Here is a 19591-nt window from a genome sequence, read left to right on the forward strand (position 1 = left end):
ACTTGTAAGAGTTCTTGCTGATGATAAAGATACAGCTTGGAACAGACACGGTTACACCTCTAGAGTGACAGGGGTACATGAAGGAAATACATAAGGAAGTGGGAGCCAAGCCAGAAAAAGTTAAGGCACCCTCTGCCACCCCCAACCAGGTCAGCCATCTTTCTCTTTCAATGGGCCTAACTAATGTAAGGGGTGTGTGCATGTGTGTGTTTACACTAGCACATAGGAGAGAAAACACATCCAGTCTGCCTAAGTAATAATGAATATAAAAGCCTTTTACTGAGGTATAATTGTGGGAGCAGTAACTAAAGCTAACTTTATGCATAGCACATGGTGATCATGTTTCAAAGGGTCAAGTTCAAGGAGACACTTGCTACTATATTGCTGCCTCATCATGACAAAAGATCAAAATCATCTTATTTTGCGAGTATGCATCAAGGTAGAGATGGACAAGGGGTGTGAGAATGGGAGTGTTTGCATATTCAGGCTCAAACACCAAGGAAAACCCAACGTGGAGAGGAAAGGAAGTGGGGAAGAGTTTAGACCCTGAGGGTCCAAGTAGGTAAAGAGGTACCACGTCTGCTTTTTTCCCCAAGCATTGCACAGTCTCACGTTGCTTCTTCTAGCATGTTTCCATCATTAGAAATAACAGTTGCATGACAATGTATTTCCTTTAAAATGTTTTGGAAAGGCTCCTGGGGCTGACAACAAGGACAACCACCTCCATGCTTCCTCTTCACTGTACACTAAGATCCCTCCCACCGACATACATACACTGTGTATAAAATAGATAACTAATATGAGAACCTACTGTATAGCTTAGGGAACTCTATCTACCCAACCCTCCACGGTGACCTAAATGGGACAGAAATCCAAAATGGGGGGATATATGTACATGTATAGTTGATTCATTTTGCTATACAGTAGAAACTAACACAACATTGTAAGCAAATGGACTTTGATTAAAAAAATAAAGATTCCTCCCAGTGGTCCCTCTCAATTAAAGCCCTGATTTTTGTTATATTATTTTCATTAAACTTCTTTTTTTAAGGACAATTCTCCATTTCTCTTATGGTAGAGAGAAAAACAGACATGTCTATCTCCTAATTTTCTCTGCCCTGGATAAATCACATCTCTTAGAAGATGTTTATTCGTATCATGTGAAACATGAGCTTTTAAAATGACAAATAACTGGAGAAAATCTAATTATATAGAAGCAGAAAGAGACATGATCAATACATTTAGACAGTATTCTATAAAACTTCCAGGTAGTTGCACATTATTGATTATATCCCATAGCTTCAACAAGAAAGCAAACCAGAAAGAATTTTAGCACAATGTAGAGATCAATATGAATACAGGAGGTAGGTAAATGAGTGACCATAGCCAAAATATAATTCCTCTTTTGTGCTTTAGAATTTATAGTTATGGGCTTTGGCTATCATACAAGTGATCTCAAGTATTATAAGTCAATTTATAATGTTATTTACTCCTTAACTAATAGAGCAGAAGAAATCAGAAATGCTGGCACCAGAAAATCAGAAGGAAATGGAAGCACATATTTTTTCTTATTGCAATGACAAGCAGAATTTTTGTGTTATGTTTGAATGAGTTTTCCACTCATGTATTTATTTCAGGTAAAAATTTCAGATAGGCCTAGGCTGGGAGTAAAGTCAGTAGTATCCATTTTCTTATGATAGGAAAAAAAAAAATGGCCAACACAATTGGAGATTCACATAAATTTCCTTTCACTTACAAAATAGAAATTTTACGGTGTTCAACCTAAATACAGTGGCTTCTTATTTAGGAATTTATAAACAGGCAGTCTAGGCCTTTGCATGCATCTCCAGAGCTTTTTCCAGGCTGCTGAAGAACTAATAGAATATTTAATATTTTCCCAGCTTTGAGAACTCAGTAAAAATGCATCGGGGGGGGGGGGGGGGGGGGGCGGAGTTTCATTTTTAATAAACGCTGGCAGGGCCATAATTAGGTTCAAGATGACCAGGATTCTGTCACGGGACATTCAAATTTAGTGAGCACAAGTATAAATTTAAAAAAAAAAATGTTTAAGGCAGTGTAAAAATCTAAGCTTTCCAGCAAATTTGCACACCAACTCTCTAGTCACAAGACTACTAGCTTGACCTCAGAGCTGGGAGATCTTCCGTGGTAGTAGACAGAGATAGAGAGTGCTGGAAGGCCAAGGCCAAGAGCAGAGACTTCTCTGACCCTTTGTACGTGGAAAGCTTGGGGACTTGGTTTATCTTCCTTTCCATTTGCCTCTTCTTCACCCCAGCATGCTGTTCACTGAAGTTGCCTAAACTGCTAGTCATATTTAGTTGTAGTTACTGTTCATTTGGGGCTTCCCTGGTGGCTCAAAGGGTAAAGAATCTGCCTGCCATGCAGGAGACCTGAGTTCGATCCCTGTGTCGGGAAGATTTCCTGGAGAAGGCATGGCAACCCACTCTAGTATTCTTGCCTGGAGAATCCCATGGACAGAGGAACCTGGCGGCCTATAGTCCATGGGGTCGCAAAGAATCAGACACAACTGAGTGACTAACACACACACACACACACACACACACACACACACACTGTTCATTTTGTAAGAGGCTTGACCAATGTTTCAGGTGCCTCCATATTGTCTGCCCATGTCCATTCCTGATGTGTGCCCACCAAAATCAGATCATCTCAGAGGAGACCTCTACACTGGGAAAACGAAGAAATAAAAAGCACAGTATTATTCTCAAGCCTTATTCCTCCACATGCTCTTCCTAAAGCTCCCATAAAAGTCCTCTTAGAGTTTGATCTTTGAAACTCTACTGACAGCATATATTACCTGATTTTGGTGGGAAAGTTTTATACAACCCAATAAGCATTTCCTGAAGTCTTCCGTGGACTGTGACTTATTATTTTCCTCTTTAGGTCCCTCCTAACAAGGGTTTATCAGTTAAAATTTTCATACAATCAGTATTTTTAAATATAGAAATGAAAACCCTAGGTGACTGATTTTCCAAACTGAGAAACAGGAGGTGGTATATAATAAAATGACAAACCTGAGTTGCTGACAATGTCATGGGTTATTATTTCTATTTGAAATTATCACTAACACTCCTGTAAAGCTTTGGACTAATCTTAGAATACTTTTGGCAAATTCAGAATCCTAGGATTTCCCCAGTTATTTTCCATATAGATTTTTAAGCCAGGTTGCCCATTGCTTCAGGTACAAGTTATATTTAACCTAAACAAGGTTTTTAGTCCAGAAAAGGGCATGAAACATCACAAAGCCAAACACAGAGTACTGTTTGAACATCTGTCACTCTGGATCATTTTGAATCATTTGCCCTTGTTAAAATAAGTAAAAGTGAACTATACAGAAACAAAATCCAGGAAGCACTCCTTAACTTCTTGTGTTACTTTCAATTTAGATGCACAATACTGTATAAACGATTGGTCAAATACTATAGAAAGCATGTCTCCAGGGTCTTCTTCCATAAAAAATCTTTCATATAAAAAATTACTTTCTTTTTTTTTTAATTTTTCTATTATTATCTTTTTTTTTTTTTTAATTAGTTGGAGGCTAATTACTTCACAACATTTCAGTGGGTTTTGTCATAAAAAAATTACTTTCTTATGAAAGACTTAATCCTTCAGGCATCTTAATTTGACCAAAGTCTAATTAAAATCAAACAGAAGTCTTTCTTACTCATGATCTATAACATCAGTGCAGTTCTCCAATTGGAGCTAATAAAAATAAAAATTCACATCAGGTACTCATTTTCAGTCTCTTCATTCCCTCATTTATCTCCATGGAGCAACCTAATTTTTGCCACTAAAATATAACTTAAAAATTAGACTAATATGTTAGAGGATGATGCCTTCTCCTTGCAGGTGCATCAAAAGTGATGAAATACTTTCTTATGAAATGTGTCTACTGCAACCCAAATCTCTTCTGAGCTGAATCTTAAGGGTCAGTAACATTAAAATGTAATCAACCAAATTTGGCAAATAATGAGGCCCAATTCTGAGGGTCTCAATTTCAAGAAAATAAAATAACGGGAACTTAGAATTTAACTTAAGAGTAATAGAGTATGCCAGAGTACTGTGAAAGATAATTCTAGAAAGATCCTCACTTAGGAACACATATATTCCGGTAAGGATGGATATACTAACTTTATGCTATAAGCACATGTTCCCACACATAAGCACACACACTCACAACTCCTAGATTGAGATATATCTATCTAACCACAGGAAAGGAAATCTGTATGGCATACTTGTGAACTATCACTATAAAATAATGCCAAACTGTAATCTACTCTGAGAAAACATTCTCATTAAATTGTAGTCATACTTTGAATGACATGAACATGTAAGTGAAGACAATAAGGAATAATCAAAATATCATTTTGGTCTAATCTGGGATTTCTCAACCTTGGCACTACTAGAATTTTCACGTGGGTAATTCTTTGTTGGGGGGCTGCTCTATGCATTGTAGATCTTTAGTAGGACCCCTGGCCTCTATCCATTAGATGCTGGCAGCACCCTCCAAACCATGACCATCAAAAATATCTCCTAAGAATTCCCTGGTGATCCAGTGGTCAGGACTCTGAGCTTTCACTGCCAAGGGTCTGGGTTCCATCTCTGGTGGGGGAACTAAGATCCCACAAAAAAGTCTGCAGACACTGGCAAATGTCACCAGACAGGAGAGGAGAATCACCCCAGTTAAGAAGCCGTGATCTAATTATTCTCTGTCCATTTGCTTGCCTTTCAGAGGCGCCAAATGTACAACTAACCACTGTACAAATCTCTTGCACAAACCTAGCCCAGGAATTACAAAATTCAAAATTTCCAGAAGATATCTTCAATGGAGCCAAGACACATGAGTTCAATGGAGTTCATTAATTATTGATTTTAACAATGTCAACAATTAAAGCACTAATTTGAGTGATATCTATTTTATTAACTTTTATGTGTGATTTTTGTTAGGCCTTTTATATTTTGATGAAATGTATAGTAAAAATGCATTCCTTTTCAGGTAGTTATTAAATAATAATAATAGCTCAAAAGAGGAAATATATTCAGGATTGCACAGACGTGCATATTTAATGCAATTCACTCATAGTACATTCTCATTACATTTTTGCTGCCAAATAGGATCAAAAAAGCAAATCGGATCTGCTCAGAATCAATACTCTTAAATTCTTAACTTTCTAAGTATCATTAGAATCTGTGTTATGTCACCAGTCATATTTTAACTGTTGATCTCTCTAATAAGCTCAAAATTAAATCTTATTTAGAAATTGCCTAGACAGGAAGATCCCCTGGAGTAGGAAATGGCAACCCACTTCAGTATGCTTTTCTGGAAAAGTCCATGGACAGAGAAGCCTGGTGGCCAACAGTCCATGGGGTTGCAAGGAGTCAGACACGACTGAGCGACTGAGCGCCACCACATCCCAATGATGTAGAATTTTTCCAACAGTTTTGTCATCTCGGTATTATTTAAATGAACCCACCCCACCCTGCCACCTGGTTGAGTCTACATGGTATACTAAGTTTTTTACAAGGAAAATGAAGCAGAACATTTGGGTACAGTTTACCTACATTCTGGTGACACTTAAAAGAATCAAGTTAGTGAAATATACTGTCTCCTTTTAGAGTAAGACATCCCCCAAAGACCACTTGAGGTTGTTTTTCCCTTTCTCTGTATGTAAACACATTTGGCTGCCTGTAATCTGTCAACAGAGTTTGGGTGCAGTGTGTCAAAGCTGAGGTAATGAGCCTTCTAAGCTGTCCTACCTGTTACTAAGGGAATCAACAACTACTAACTCACATCCCTTTACTGGTGTGAACCATGTGTTGATGACCATATGTAACACAGGATTTACTCATGAGATATCGGTGGGGGGGAGTCACATACACTAAAACAGTTCTGTTCATTTGGAGTGATTTGGGGGTAAGGCTCACATCTCATGCTGGTATGAGCATTAGAGCAGCAACCAGTAAGCTGGTTTGTCTCGTAGCAAGGTGTGGTAGGTAGTACGTAATGCATTCATAGCTCTCCAACACCAGTTACAGATTTCTGCTATCCCAGGTCATATGGGTTCTGCTTTCATAGCTGCACAGGAATGAACTTTGTCTGAGTTGTGTGTATGAGTGTACATGAGTCTATGCATGCTTTTATGTGTGCATGCATATGCTTCATCTTGGAGAGAACCTATTTACCATGGCAGAAAGAAAAGGAAGTACTTCCGGTCTGTCTTCCAGAGACTAAGCTTGATGTCATTGTGCTTTACTTCATCTCTGAACATTAAATTATGAAGACAATTATGCCATTTTGCAAACAAATAATGCACTTGCATTTGTAGTTTTTTGCACTAAAATAATAAGCAAGGGATGTGGGTTTCGGTCCCTGGGTCAGGAAGATCCTGTGATATAGGAAATGACAACCCACTCCAAATCCCATGGACAGAGAAGTCTGGCAGGCTATGGTCCATGGGGTTGCAGAGAGTAGGACACAACTGAGTGACTGAGCACACACAATAATAATGCAAATAGGCTTGCATGATGCAGACCTAAAACTGAGTTTATGCCCTAAATTCTGAGGAGGGAAAGTGACTCGTCCTCCTGACAATGAATCAACACAATCTAAATTCAACAATGTTTCACATTGTCTAAGTGGACTTGACAAAAGGGGAGGAAGTAATTCTTATTTAACAATTTTTTAAATAGAAGGGAGGGGAACTCTAGTTAACAAAGACTTGGTTGAACAAATTACAATTATCAGCTGTAGCGTTTTGTATCCATATTACTCAGTAAGGGATTTTAAAAAATGTACCCCATCACCTACTCAATGCCCTTAAATAGGGCAAAATTAAGAATTTTTTAAAAACCTATAGTTCTAATAATGTTAGTCTGATTAAGATAGCTTTTTTTTTTTTTTTTAAACTAAGTCAGTTCAGGTTGATAACCACTAACACTTCTACTCTGGCATTTCATTTAATCTACCTTAATTCCTTGACTTCAACAACAAGAGTTTTGTCTTGTTTGTGAACTGGACCTGCTCATGTAAATGTGCTTTACCAACATCATTTAATCAGCATGTTACTAGTTGCAAATCCGCCATGTGCCAAACATTTCATGGGGTGGTTCACTTCTTTTTTTGTCTTCCAAGCCAACAGTAAAAGTAGTTTCCCTTGGGTTTCTGTTGTCATTTTTTCCCAAGTGGTCCATGCAAATCCATGAAATGACCTGATCATTTCCTTTTGAAGTTACATAGAAAACCTAACAAAAATACCCTGGCTCAGTCCTTTCTTTTTCCACAGTCCCTAGGAAGTGGGCTGGAGTGAGGCGTCCTCACATGGGTCCAACTGCATTCTCAGTGCACCAATTTTATGAAGATACCAGAGTTGAAGAAATTCCTCCGGCATGGCATGAAAGCCAGAAAAGGGCAGGACATTATCATAGTAGTGGTGGCTGATGGGCTGTTCATGCATATTCACAGAGAAGGGCCAGAAGCCATAGATGGCCACCTCTTCACAGAGGCCCAGGGCTGCGCTCACCAGAAAGAGTCCTGTGGACAGGCGCTTGGCGTGAATTCCCCTACTTTTCCAGAACTTCCCAATGCTACGCAGAAAGTTGGGGTTGGCAAAGAGCACTGTCTGATTGGCACCAACATCTGACAGTGTGTAATAAACCCGGAGGGATGGCTCTGTCCCCGTCTTCATAGAAAAGGCAGGCATGTAGATGTAACTGTGGTTATAGACCTTCATGTGGTCCACAAACGTCTTTCTGGACCACAGCAGGTTCTGAAACCTATCAAAGAGAAGAGGCTCAATTAAACCTGGGGAAAAGTAACTCATCAATACCCACTCTACAGTTCTTCGGATGCCCTGATAGGCATGTCATTTCTGCAAAAAAACATAAAAAGCACTTCTTTTGATTTAAAATCCACCTTGAACTTACCAATTATCTCTCATCAAGTAGCGTGGCTTTCCCCCACCCCAACATCTTATACTCAGGTTAAGATTTCTTAATGAGATTCTGTTTGACCTGAAATGCTATTCTCTTTTGGAATTTACTTCCCTGGAATATAAAAATGATTTAATACTCATGAATTCACAAAGGTTGCTGGTTGCTGAATAGACTTGATAAAAGCTACTTGTGGGGCAGACATAAACACAGGACTTTTTTTCTTCATCTGCAAATCAAAAGAACCATTTCAGAGATATTCTTCCCACTGAAATGCTCTGATTCTACAGGTACGAAGCTTTATCAATGAATGCTACAACTATAATAATATATGGAAAAAGAAAGATTTGTTTCTATCAAACAAGGTTGCTGATAGCTGCTCATATTGCTAGCCCCAAAGAACTCTACTTTTCTATGTTCTTTCAATTTGGATTACATAGGAGGATTTCTGATTCAAATGTATTCAGTTAAAACTTACGGTGGACATCCTATGTGTCAGGCATTGGGGAAGTAAAATTTTTGATCTCAAGAAATTCAAGTCCAGTTGTAGAAACAAAAATATAACTGAGCACATTAATATAATAACATTATATTAACATTTATATTAAGCACATAATATAATAACATTAATGTTCTAAGTACAACAGTTGACAGTTGTGTAACGTACTATGGAATACAGATGAAAAAATAATTCTGCCTTGGGAGAGTGGGTTCCAAAAAGAGCTATATTGAGGGGATGGCACTTAAATACATTTCCTTAGGGGAACAAAAGAAGAATAATCAAGAAACTATAAAAGATACCAATTGCAAGGGTGCACAGAGTCCTGAAACAATCATAAATATCCTGTGATAAAGATTCTGTGTCTCTGCAACGAGCGAGGCAGGGATGACTAGCGGAGGCAGTGGTGGAAGACGAGGTGTGTTGCAGAGACCCTTGTGTGTCTCTTATTTGTTTGGACCGCACTCTGATGATGGGGAACCTTCACAGAAGTGAGTACACACAGCACGTTACTACCTGGATTTACAAATATTCCATCATTTGTTTAGCTCTCAGTCTTTGTCAAGTAAGGTGACTCTGGTGATCTGGGGAAGGAAGAAGCTGATGGCCTGGAGACCAGTTAAGAGATTACCAACGTAGATCAAGTGAAAAAAGACAATGAGTGAGAGGAGGGCCTTGCAACTTCTTGTTCTTCCACATGGAAGTCATTTGTCTCAGGTTACATGCAGGTAAAGCAGCAGCATCTGATGGGGTGGAGAGGGAGGTGGGAGGGAGGTTCAGGATGGGGGGACTCATGTACACCTGTGGCTGATTCATGTTAATATACAGCAAAAACCACCACAATATTGTAAAGTAATTAGCCTCCAATGAAAATAAATTAATTAATAAAAAAACAAATTAGGGAATACTATGTAGCTATCAGAGAGAATGAGGTAGTGCACGTGTATACATATAAGTATACATATAAGTCAAGACATATATATATGCAGGAAAGGTGTCAAGTATAATAAATATATGAAATTATAAAAGAAAAAAAAAAGTAGCAGCATCTGAGAATGGAACTGAGCCATATTAGCAGGGGAAAGTCTGGTCTGACAGGTTGGCAGGGCTCATCAGAAATATGTGAAACTGAAATTCTGAATACACAAATCCACAGGATTTTATGTTGCAATCAGTGTTATGAACTCTGCCTGCCAAGAAAGGCGGGTCTCTCAATCCTATAGGAAGGGAAATTGCTCAAGTTTTCTTCATGTCCTTGATTCAGCAGCCTGCCTTAGCAACCTTTCCTGGGCCCTGACAAATAGAGAAGTGATAACAGGGTTTTTAGGTGTGATTACTTTACCCTATAAGCCATGGAAGCACACTGATCCCTATTGTGGAGCTGGGGCAGCCTCTTCAACACAAATGCCTACTTCCAACTTCAATAGGCTCTGCCTAATAATTCTTTTTTTCCCTCCATTGCCCACCCATATCTGCTGCTCACCAAAGCTTTCCCGATCATGTAGACATATCCTGCAGATTACCTCCTACTTAATTTGAACTTTGGATCTCCAACTTTAATTAGAATAACTTGTATCACATATTCCTAGACTTTGATGACAATCACACAGGGAGGTGAATTTTTATCCAGCCCACCCTGCAGATTCTGATGCAGGTGTCAGGGGCCACAGTTATTCAGAAGATCAATACCATCAACGTAAGCTATCTAACTCTCTGTACCTATCTGCTGGCATCTCTTTCTTTACATCTTCTAATTTTGTCCTTGTTGCATTTCTAAGAGGAAGAAGTTTCTCTTAGAAACTGTGAAACAGGCTGTTTCACACCCCCTAGTTCGGGGGTGTGAAAACAGTTAAACTCTCCATCTCTATTGAATCATTCCCTGTTATCTACTAAACATGGTTCAAACTTAATACAAGAAAAGTCATTGCATGCCCAGGCTGTTCCCAGAGCTCCCCTCTATTCCCCTCACTTCATCATCAACATTCCAGAGCAGTCAGTACACTCCTCCTCGTTCCCTTCTTGCTTGCATCCCCTCCTCATTGCTGTACGGAATGGTTTGTATTCCATAGGCTTCTGTTGGTGATTGGAATTTATCCCTATTTTTGTAGTGGACTACATACTAAAGAGAATAACAGACAGCTCCAATAAAATCAGGGCAATTGATTTTGTGTTCCCTGTCTTAAAGCTGACTGACAATTCTCAAAGAAGGTAGTCTTCCTTCCTTGAGTTTTAACCTTGAAAAGAAACACGCATCTTTTTTTTTTTTAATTTTTATTAGTTGGAGGCTAATTACTTCACATCATTTCAGTAGGTTTTGTCATACATTGATATGAATCAGCCATAGAGTTACATGTATTCCCCATTCTGATTCCCCCTCCCACCTCCCTCTCCACCCGAAACACGCATCTTGAATGTACTATACTCCCAATTTTATTGGCGTGGTTAAAAAAAAAAAAACTATGGATTTTATTATTTTTATCTACCTCATTCTTCAGGATAGCTCAGAATTTCTGTATACTGTATGAATGGAAAACTATTAAATAACAACTGAAAAATGAGAAAAATGAAACTGACCAGTCAATAAGTCATTAAGCATTGAAATGATTAATATATCATGAATATGGACATGTAGTAGAAAATACAACACAAAGCATAGAAATACAGCACGTGTAACAAATGAATTTAATATGTGGTAGTAGAAAGTTGATGAAATTTTTTAAATTAGTTAATAGACAATGTCAAGATAAAGTGTTAGTCACTCGGTCAGATTCGACTCCTTGCAATCCCAAGGACTAGGGCTTGCCAGGCTTTTCTGTCCCTGGGATTCTCCAGGCCACAATACTGGAGTGGGTTGCCATTTCCTTCTCCTTATTATGTCAAGATAAATAGTTAGCAGTTTGGAAATTTGAGGGGAAACATATCTGTACTTGACAAGAAATTTTCAAAAAAATTTAAGATAGGATAAATATTTAAAGCCTACATTAAAGAATACAAGAAAAACTAAAGAAAACAATCTAACTCTTATCATTTACAAAGTACTTTTTCCAAAGAAAAATACTGACAAAATTATGCTGAGATGTGAAATTTCTTTGCCATGAAAAATAGGATAACCGCAAAAAAAAGGGAATGACTCCAAAAAATATTTTCAGCCAACATGAAAAATAGAATGTTAATGTTGATAACATTATGAAAGAAAGTATGAAAGAAAGTGTGAAACATTAAGAAAGAAAGTTGCTCAGTCATGTCCAACTCTTTGGGACCCCAAGAACCATAGACCACCGGTCTCCTCTGTTTATGGAATCTCCAGGCAAGAATACTGAATTGGATAGCCATCCCCTTCTTGAGGGGAACCTCCTGACCCAGGGACCAAACCTGGGTTTCCAGCATTGCAGGTAGATTTTTTTTTTTTTACTGCTTGACGCCACCAGGGAAGCCACCAACACGAAAATGGACAAAAACAGAAAATTAGAGGGAAGTGAAATTCACAAAACGTTCAGCTTCAGGTTGCCAGTCAAGAGGCAAACTGAATAGGATCAGGGAAGATTAAGGGTCCAGCTCTCCTCTCCTACAGCAAATCTCTAGAAATGAGAGAAAAGATATTTTTAAACATCTATATTTATTCTAAAAAAATAGAAAAAAGAAAGCAAACCTTCAGTGAATTCCCACATCTGGAATACTTCTGAAAACAGAAAGCTTACATGAAAAAAGCAGAACGTAAACTAATTTGCCAAGCATTGCTCTAAAAGTTACCTGGGCCCTATGCCTTAAGGCAGGAGACCCTGGAGAAGGTAGGTGTCTTGGAACAATCAACAAGGTTATTATTCAGATTATGGAGCAGCAGGAACATGCAGGTGCATTGAACCCTAAAATCCTGCACTGGCCAATTATCACTGTGTGCAGTGAGGAGAGAGTGTCGATCTCTAGGGAAGGGCAGTGGCTGTGTGCAGAGATGATAGCTGGCCCAGCCCACAGGAAACTGAGGCTTCTTTTCAACTCATACAATTTGGCAGCCAGGCTTATACCAGGTTTGACACTGATGGGTCAAGAGAGAGACCTATATATTATGACATCTGAAAGTCACCCAAGAGAAAGCCACCTTGCCACATTTTCTTCAACTGAGAGTGAAGCCCACCTTCGACAGGTCCAGTCTCTCACAGAGCTTCCTGTCTCCAAACAGGAACAGACACTCAGGACGATAAGATGCTGAAGGGAAGTCTTCAACATGAGGGTCAGAGAACAGAATGGAAGAAAAAAAGAACTCAGAAAAGGCCAAGATCAGAAGACTCTTGAAAGTCTATAATTTGTTTAGAAATAGTAATCATTATCACACCCATGAACTAAGATTGGGATGCTATAAAATGAAAGAGAACATTTAGGTAGTAAGAAAGAGCTATTGGTAATTCACATACATAACAACAGATGGATTCTGGTAAAGGAAAGCCCCAGAAAGTCAGCTTACACAGCAGGCTGAGAAAGTCATCAATCAGATTCTAGTGAGAGAAAGTTTCTAAAAGGATGTCTCAACAACAAAAAAGAGCCCCTGATAGATTACACGCTGGCAGTAATGAAAGAAGCTTTGCGGCTCTAATGAGAGTCTAGAGATGAATTAGTGACTGTTGCATCAAAAGTCTTTATTCACTTTGGGGAAATATTAAAAAAGTTGAAAGTGAAAGTCACTCAGTCATGTCAGACTCTTTGTGATCCATGGAATTCTCCAGGCTAGAATACTGGAGTGGGTAGTCTTTCCCTTCTCCAGGGGATCTTCCTGACCCGGGAATCAAACCCTGGTCTCACACAATGTAGGCAGATTCTTTACCAGCTGAGCCACAAGGGAAGCCCAAGAATGCTGGAGTGGGTAGCCTATCCCTTCTCCAGTGGATCTTCCCAATCCAGGAATCAAACCGGGGTCTCCTGCATTGTAGGTGGATTCTTTACCAACTGAGCTATCAGGGAAGTAGCATTAAAAGTTGAACCGAATATTAAATATTTGTAATAGATTTTTTTTTTTTTTTTGGTCTCAGATGTGAACAGGACTTAGACACTAAGGTAAGCACAGACTATTGATTTGATTGTGATATATCTGGATTGAGAGATCAGGAAAGTATAAGTGTATAGGGGGTAAGTGGTGCTGTCAGGAGCACTTAAAGAGAGAAAAATCTTAATTTTCCATAAGAAATCAGTAAATGGAAAAAATTTTAAATTACAATTAATCATGTGGCTTTAAAATGTGACAAGGGAAAAATCACCTAGAGAAGCTGAAGGCTTTGGAACATTTCTTGAGGGAGTATATGACAGGAGACTGCTGCTTTCTGTATGAAGCTTTGTCATATCATTTTATCTTGAAAACTGTCTACACATTTTGGTAAAATTAGAATTTAAAGTTTTTAAATCATAAAAATATGAAGTAAAGAATATATATGTGTGCAACTGAATCACTCTGCTGTATAGCAAACATTAATATAACACTGTAAATCAACTGTACTTCAATAAAATAAATTTTAAAAACATAAATGAATGTATATTAATCCAAAGAACAATACCATGCAAAAAAGTAGTAGTCAAGAAACTTTATGCACCTAACCAGATAGTTTCAAAATACACATAGTAAAATTAATTAAAATTCAGATAGATATTCACAAATTCACAATCATAATTAAAGTCTTTAATTTTAAACTATTATTTTTAAACATGAACAGAAACTTCCTAAAATGACCAGATACTATGTCAGAAAAGAAAACATATAGTATGATATATATGTGTACACAAATATATTAAAATAATTACCACCATTCAGTCCAGATCATCTGACCAAAAATGTATAAAATGAGAAGTCAACAATAAAAATACACATCAGTTCAGTCAGTTCAGCTGGTCAGTTGTGTCTGACTCTGCGACACCATGGACTACAACACGCCAGGCTTCCCTGTCCAATACCAACTCCCAGAGCTTACTCAAACTCATGTCTATCAAGTCAGTGATGCCATCCAACCATCTCATCCTCTGCTGTCCCCTTCTCCTGCATTCAGTCTTCCCCAGCATCAGGATCTTTTCCAATAAGTCAGTTCGTCACATCAGGTGGCCAAAGTATTGGAGTTTTAGCTTCAGCATCAGTCCTTCCTTCCAATGAACATTCAGGACAGATTTCCTTTCGGATGGACAGGTTAGATCTCCTTGCAGTCCAAGGGACTCTTGAGAGTCTTCTCCAACACCACAGTTCAAAAGTATCAACTCTTCAGCACTTGGTTTTCTTTACAGTCCAACTCTCATATCCATACATGACCACTGGAAAAACCACAGCTTTGACTAGATGGACCTTTGTTGGCAATCTTTTTACTATGCTGTCTAGGTTGGTCACAGCTTTTCTTCCAAGGAACAATCATCTTTTAATTTCATGACTTCAGTCACAATTTTCAGTGATTTTGGAGCCCCCCAAAATAAAGTCTCTCACTGTTTCCATTGTTTTCCCATCTATTTGCCATGAAGTGATGGCACCAGATTCCATAGAAAACATATTTTAAGAGGAAATTTGTCAGCTTTTACAGATGACATAATTATCTATTAGAATATATAAGAGAACCAACTGAAAAATTATTTATTTAAACCAAAAAAGCCTAGATAAACTTCTAAAAATCCATAGCTAAACTTCATGGATAGAGGTGAAATTCATCAGCTTGATAAAGAATATTTACAAAAAACCTTACACCTAACATCACACTTCATGGTGAGAAATTGGAAGCTCCCCCACTAACAATCAGGAACAAGTCAAAGATATCTTCAAGTCAAGGATCTCACCACTACTTTTCAACATTATCCTGGAAGTCACTGCTAATACAATTAGATATGAAAAGCAAGTAAAAAGTACACAGATGTGGAAGAAATAAGCAAAACTGTCTTCGCAGATGACACATATGAAAAATCTGAAAGAACGGAAGCTGGTGGGACTAATAAGTGATTATAGCAAGGTTGCAGGATTGCTTTCCTATGCACCAGTAACAAGTGAACTCTGAAGTAAAAAACACAATACAATTTACACTAGCAACCCCCCAAATACTTAGCCAGAAACCTATCAAAATATGTACAAAATCTATGTGAGGAAAACTGTAAAACTCTAATGAGCTAAATAAAACTCAAGCAACTAAGTAAATGGAGAGACACTACATGTTCACAAATAAGAAGACTCAATATTCTCAAGATGCCAATTCTTCCGAACTTGATTTATAGATTTAATGCAACTCAAATCAAAAGTCCAGCAAGTTCTCTTGTGGCTATCAACAAATCATTTCTAAAGATAATATGGAAAGGCACAAGCCTGAGAAGAGAGAATACAATATAGAAACAAAAGAACAAAGTTGGAGGACTGACACTATCTGACTTCAAGCCTTACTTTTATATAAAGCTATAGGAATCAAGATAGTGTGGAATTGGCAAAAGAATAAATAGATCAATGTAACAGAAGAGGGAACCCAGAAATAGACTCACAGAAATACAGTAGGCCTTTGACAAAGGAGCAAAGGTAGTGTGGAACAGAGACAGTCTTTTTAACAAATGGGGCTGGGGCAAATGGACATTTACATGCCAAAAAAAAAAGGAATCTAGACATGGACTTTACACCTTTCACAAAAGTAACTCAAAATGCAACATAAGTCTAAATGTAAAAAGAAAATCTATAAAACTCCTAGAAGATAATAGAACAGAAAATCTAGATGACCTTGGGTATGGCAATGACTTTTTAAATAAAACACCAAAGGCACAATCCATGAAAGAAATAATTGATAAGCTGGACTTCATAAAAATTAAGAACTCTTGCTCTGTGAAAGACAATGTCAGGAGAATGAGAAGACAAGCTACGGCCTGGGAGATAATATAAGCAAGAGAGACAGCTGACAAAGAGCTATTATCTAAAATATACAAAGAACTCTTAAAACACAACAAGGAGAAAACAAACAACTCAATTAAAAAATAGGCCAAAGACTGACAATTCACCAGATGGCAAATAAGCACATGAAAAGACGTTCCACATCAAATATTATTCAGTTCAGGTCAGTCGTTCAGTCGTGTCCAACTCTTTGCGATCCCATGAACCGCACTGTGCCAGGCCTCTCTGACCATCACCAACTCCCGGAGTTTACTCAAACTCATGTCCATCGAGTCGGTGATGTCATCCAACCATCTAATCCTCTGTTGTTCCCTTCTCCTCCTGCCCTCAATCTTTCCCAGCATCAGGGTCTTTTCAAATGAGTAGCTCTTTGCATCAAGTGGCCAAAGTACTGGAGTTTCAGCTTCAACATCAGTCCTTCCAAAGAACACCCAGGACTGATCTCCTTTAGGATGGACTGGTTGGATCTCCTTGCAGTGGGATATTCAAATTAAAACAACAATGAGATACCACTACATTATCTCTGAGAATGCCAAAATCCAGAACACATGTGTGCATGCTCAGTCGCCAAGTTGTGTCTGACTCTTTGCAACCCCGTGCACTATAGCCCAGCAGGCTACATGATATTACTACATGATATTTTGATATATGTATATCTTTCTTTATTGTTTGTATCCTCTTGAATGTATACAAAAAGGACTTGATTTTGTTTACTGCTAAATCCATAGCACTAAGAAAGCTACCTGACACATGGCACCAAATTAATATTCATGAATGTTTCCTGAAGTATGCAGAAAATCAGAAACAACCTAAGTGTCCATCACTCAGGGAATGGGCAAAACAAACAGTGTTATGTCCATTATAAGCAGTGTTGTTATTTAGTTGCTCAGTCGTGTCCAACTCTTCTGTGACCCCACGGACTGCAGCCCTCCAGGCTCCTCTGTCTATGGGATTTCCCAGGCAAGAATACTGGAGTGGGTTGCAATTACCTTCTCTAGGGGATCTTCTGCAGGAACTGAACCCACATCTCCTGTAGTGGCAGGTGGATTCTTTACCACTGAGCCGCCAGGGAAGCCCCCATTCTATGTATATAAGGCAATTCTCTAATAACACAGCTCTATTTGTGTGAAAACAGAAATATTTACAAGACAAAATGTTACATGAAAAACAAAGAAGATGCAGAATTACTATAGCAATTGTTGTAGTGGACTATCATACAGGATAAAGATATGTATTTTCACATATGTATGTAAATTCATGGAAAAACATTTCGAGGATATATATTAAACTCAAAACAATGGTTGCATCTGGGGGAGAGTAGAGGGTTTAGGGGTGAAGGTAGAAGGTCCAGCCTTATCTGGAATGCTGCACTAAATTTAGACAATAAATATATTTATGCGTTAGTTGTGTTATTAGATATTTCCTTTTGAAAGGTCAGGCATCTTAATAATCATATAAATGCAAAGTAGAACAATTGTGAGTTTTTAGTTTCCTCTTTCCAACACACCAACTGGGACTACGGTGGAACATTATTCTAAGTTTTTAATACTATTATAATGTCTGTACCATATAAAGCACATTTACAAAAAGAGTCACAAGTGTTTAGGTTAATTTATCTCTTAAACATATTTTGCTTTAAAAGTGCACTTCTTTTACACAGAATATTTGTTCTAATTTTCTTCTCTATAATTTCTATTTGAACACTTTGCTTATCAGTTAACCTCCTGTTCAAACATTTCAGCAATTTTCTAGTAAGTTAACTCATTTCCTTGTGTTATTTACTTGCCTTTTAAAAATATTTTGGATCAACTACCATGTTCATAGTTGCTGTCATTTTTCTATCTCTGTGCAGCTGTTTGTTTACCAGCTGTTGCTTCCTTTTTCTCTGTCAATGAACACTGATTTTTCTGTTAATTTATAATACCTTCCTCCTCTGGATCTTCTCAACCTACAGGGGTGCCTCTTCCACAGGAAATATTTTACCAGATGGCAAACAACACATCATAAGAAGCTATTCTCTTCATACACAGTACATATTAAAATATGCCCTAAGAAGGCAAACTTTAAAAATATTTGCAGGGTGAAGCTTTCAAACCTAAACTGAGGATGTTGCTAGAGGATGTTCCTCTTAGAGAGAAATTTAGGACAGGCCTTTAAGAGATGGATATATTTGAACTGAATTTTGAAGACTGAGCAGAAGTTAGCTATGTATACGAAACTGAAAAAAAAAAAAAAGAGCATTTCTGCCTGAGAAAGCAGCATGGGCAAAGCAACAGAGGGAGAGAGGGGGTTCTGAGAAGTGCAAACAACTTAATATGATGGAGTTTTAGCACCTTGGGAGTAGCTAGAGATGAAGCTAGTGTGGTGCACGTGTGTGCACGCTAAGTCACTTCAGTTGTGTCTGACTCTGTGTGACCCCATGGGACTGTAGCACTCCAGGCTTCCCTGTCCTTCACTATCTCTTGAAGTTTGCCCAAATTCATGTCCATTGAGTCAGTGATGCCATTCAACCATCTCATCCTCCGTTGTCCCCTTCTCCCCCTGCCCTCAATCTTTCCAAGCATCTTTCCAATATTTCCAATGGGTCAGCTCTTCCCATCAGGTGGCCAAAGTATTGGAGCTTCAGCTTTAGCATCAGTTCTTCCAATGAATATTCAGGGTTGATTTCCTTTAGGATTGACTGGTTTGATCTTGCAGTCCAAGGGACTCTCAAGAGTCTTCTTCAGCACCACGCTTCAAAAGCATCAATTTTTTGGTGCTCAGCCTTCTTTATGGTCCAACTCTCACATCTGTATATGACTATTATAAAAACCATAGCTTTGACTATACCAACCTTTGTCAGAAAAGTGATGTCTCTGCTTTTTAATATGCTGTCTAGGTTGGTCATAGCTTTTTTTCCAAGGAGCAAGCAGCTTTTAATCTCATAGCTCTAGTCACTGTCTGCAGTGATTTGGAGCCCAAAACAATAAAGTCTGTCACTGTTTCCACTTTTAACCCTTCCACTTGCCATGAAGTGATGACTAGATGCCATGCTCTTAGTTTTTTTTTTGTTGAGTTTTAAGCCAGCCTTTTCATTCTCCTCTTTCATCCTTATCAAGAAGCTTTTTAGTTCCTCTTCACTGCCAATCAAGGTTGAGACTTTACTCATAAGGGAAAATGGAGACTAATTAGCACTCATCACTCTGTGAGGAAGACGATGAGGGTGTTACCCCCAGAGCTACAGGAGAGGAAGCAGAAGCTGACCTTGC

The 19591-nt window shown here is 38.3% G+C and overlaps 1 protein-coding gene across 2 annotated transcripts in view; it reads right to left on the reverse strand.

Moving 5' to 3' along the window:
- Positions 1 to 1943: 1943 nt before the first annotated feature.
- Positions 1944 to 19591, reverse strand: part of ST8SIA1 (ST8 alpha-N-acetyl-neuraminide alpha-2,8-sialyltransferase 1) — a 171605-nt gene continuing 153957 nt past the window's right edge. For both annotated transcript variants that reach the window (XM_061125125.1, XM_061125124.1), the window contains one exon: positions 1944 to 7812. In XM_061125125.1, coding sequence (XP_060981108.1) covers positions 7326 to 7812 — 487 coding nt within the window. In that variant the 3' untranslated portion in view covers positions 1944 to 7325. The remainder of the gene's footprint in view (positions 7813 to 19591) is intronic.

This window comes from Dama dama, chromosome 22 (assembly GCF_033118175.1).
Source record: "Dama dama isolate Ldn47 chromosome 22, ASM3311817v1, whole genome shotgun sequence".
Classification (NCBI taxonomy): domain Eukaryota; kingdom Metazoa; phylum Chordata; class Mammalia; order Artiodactyla; family Cervidae; genus Dama; species Dama dama.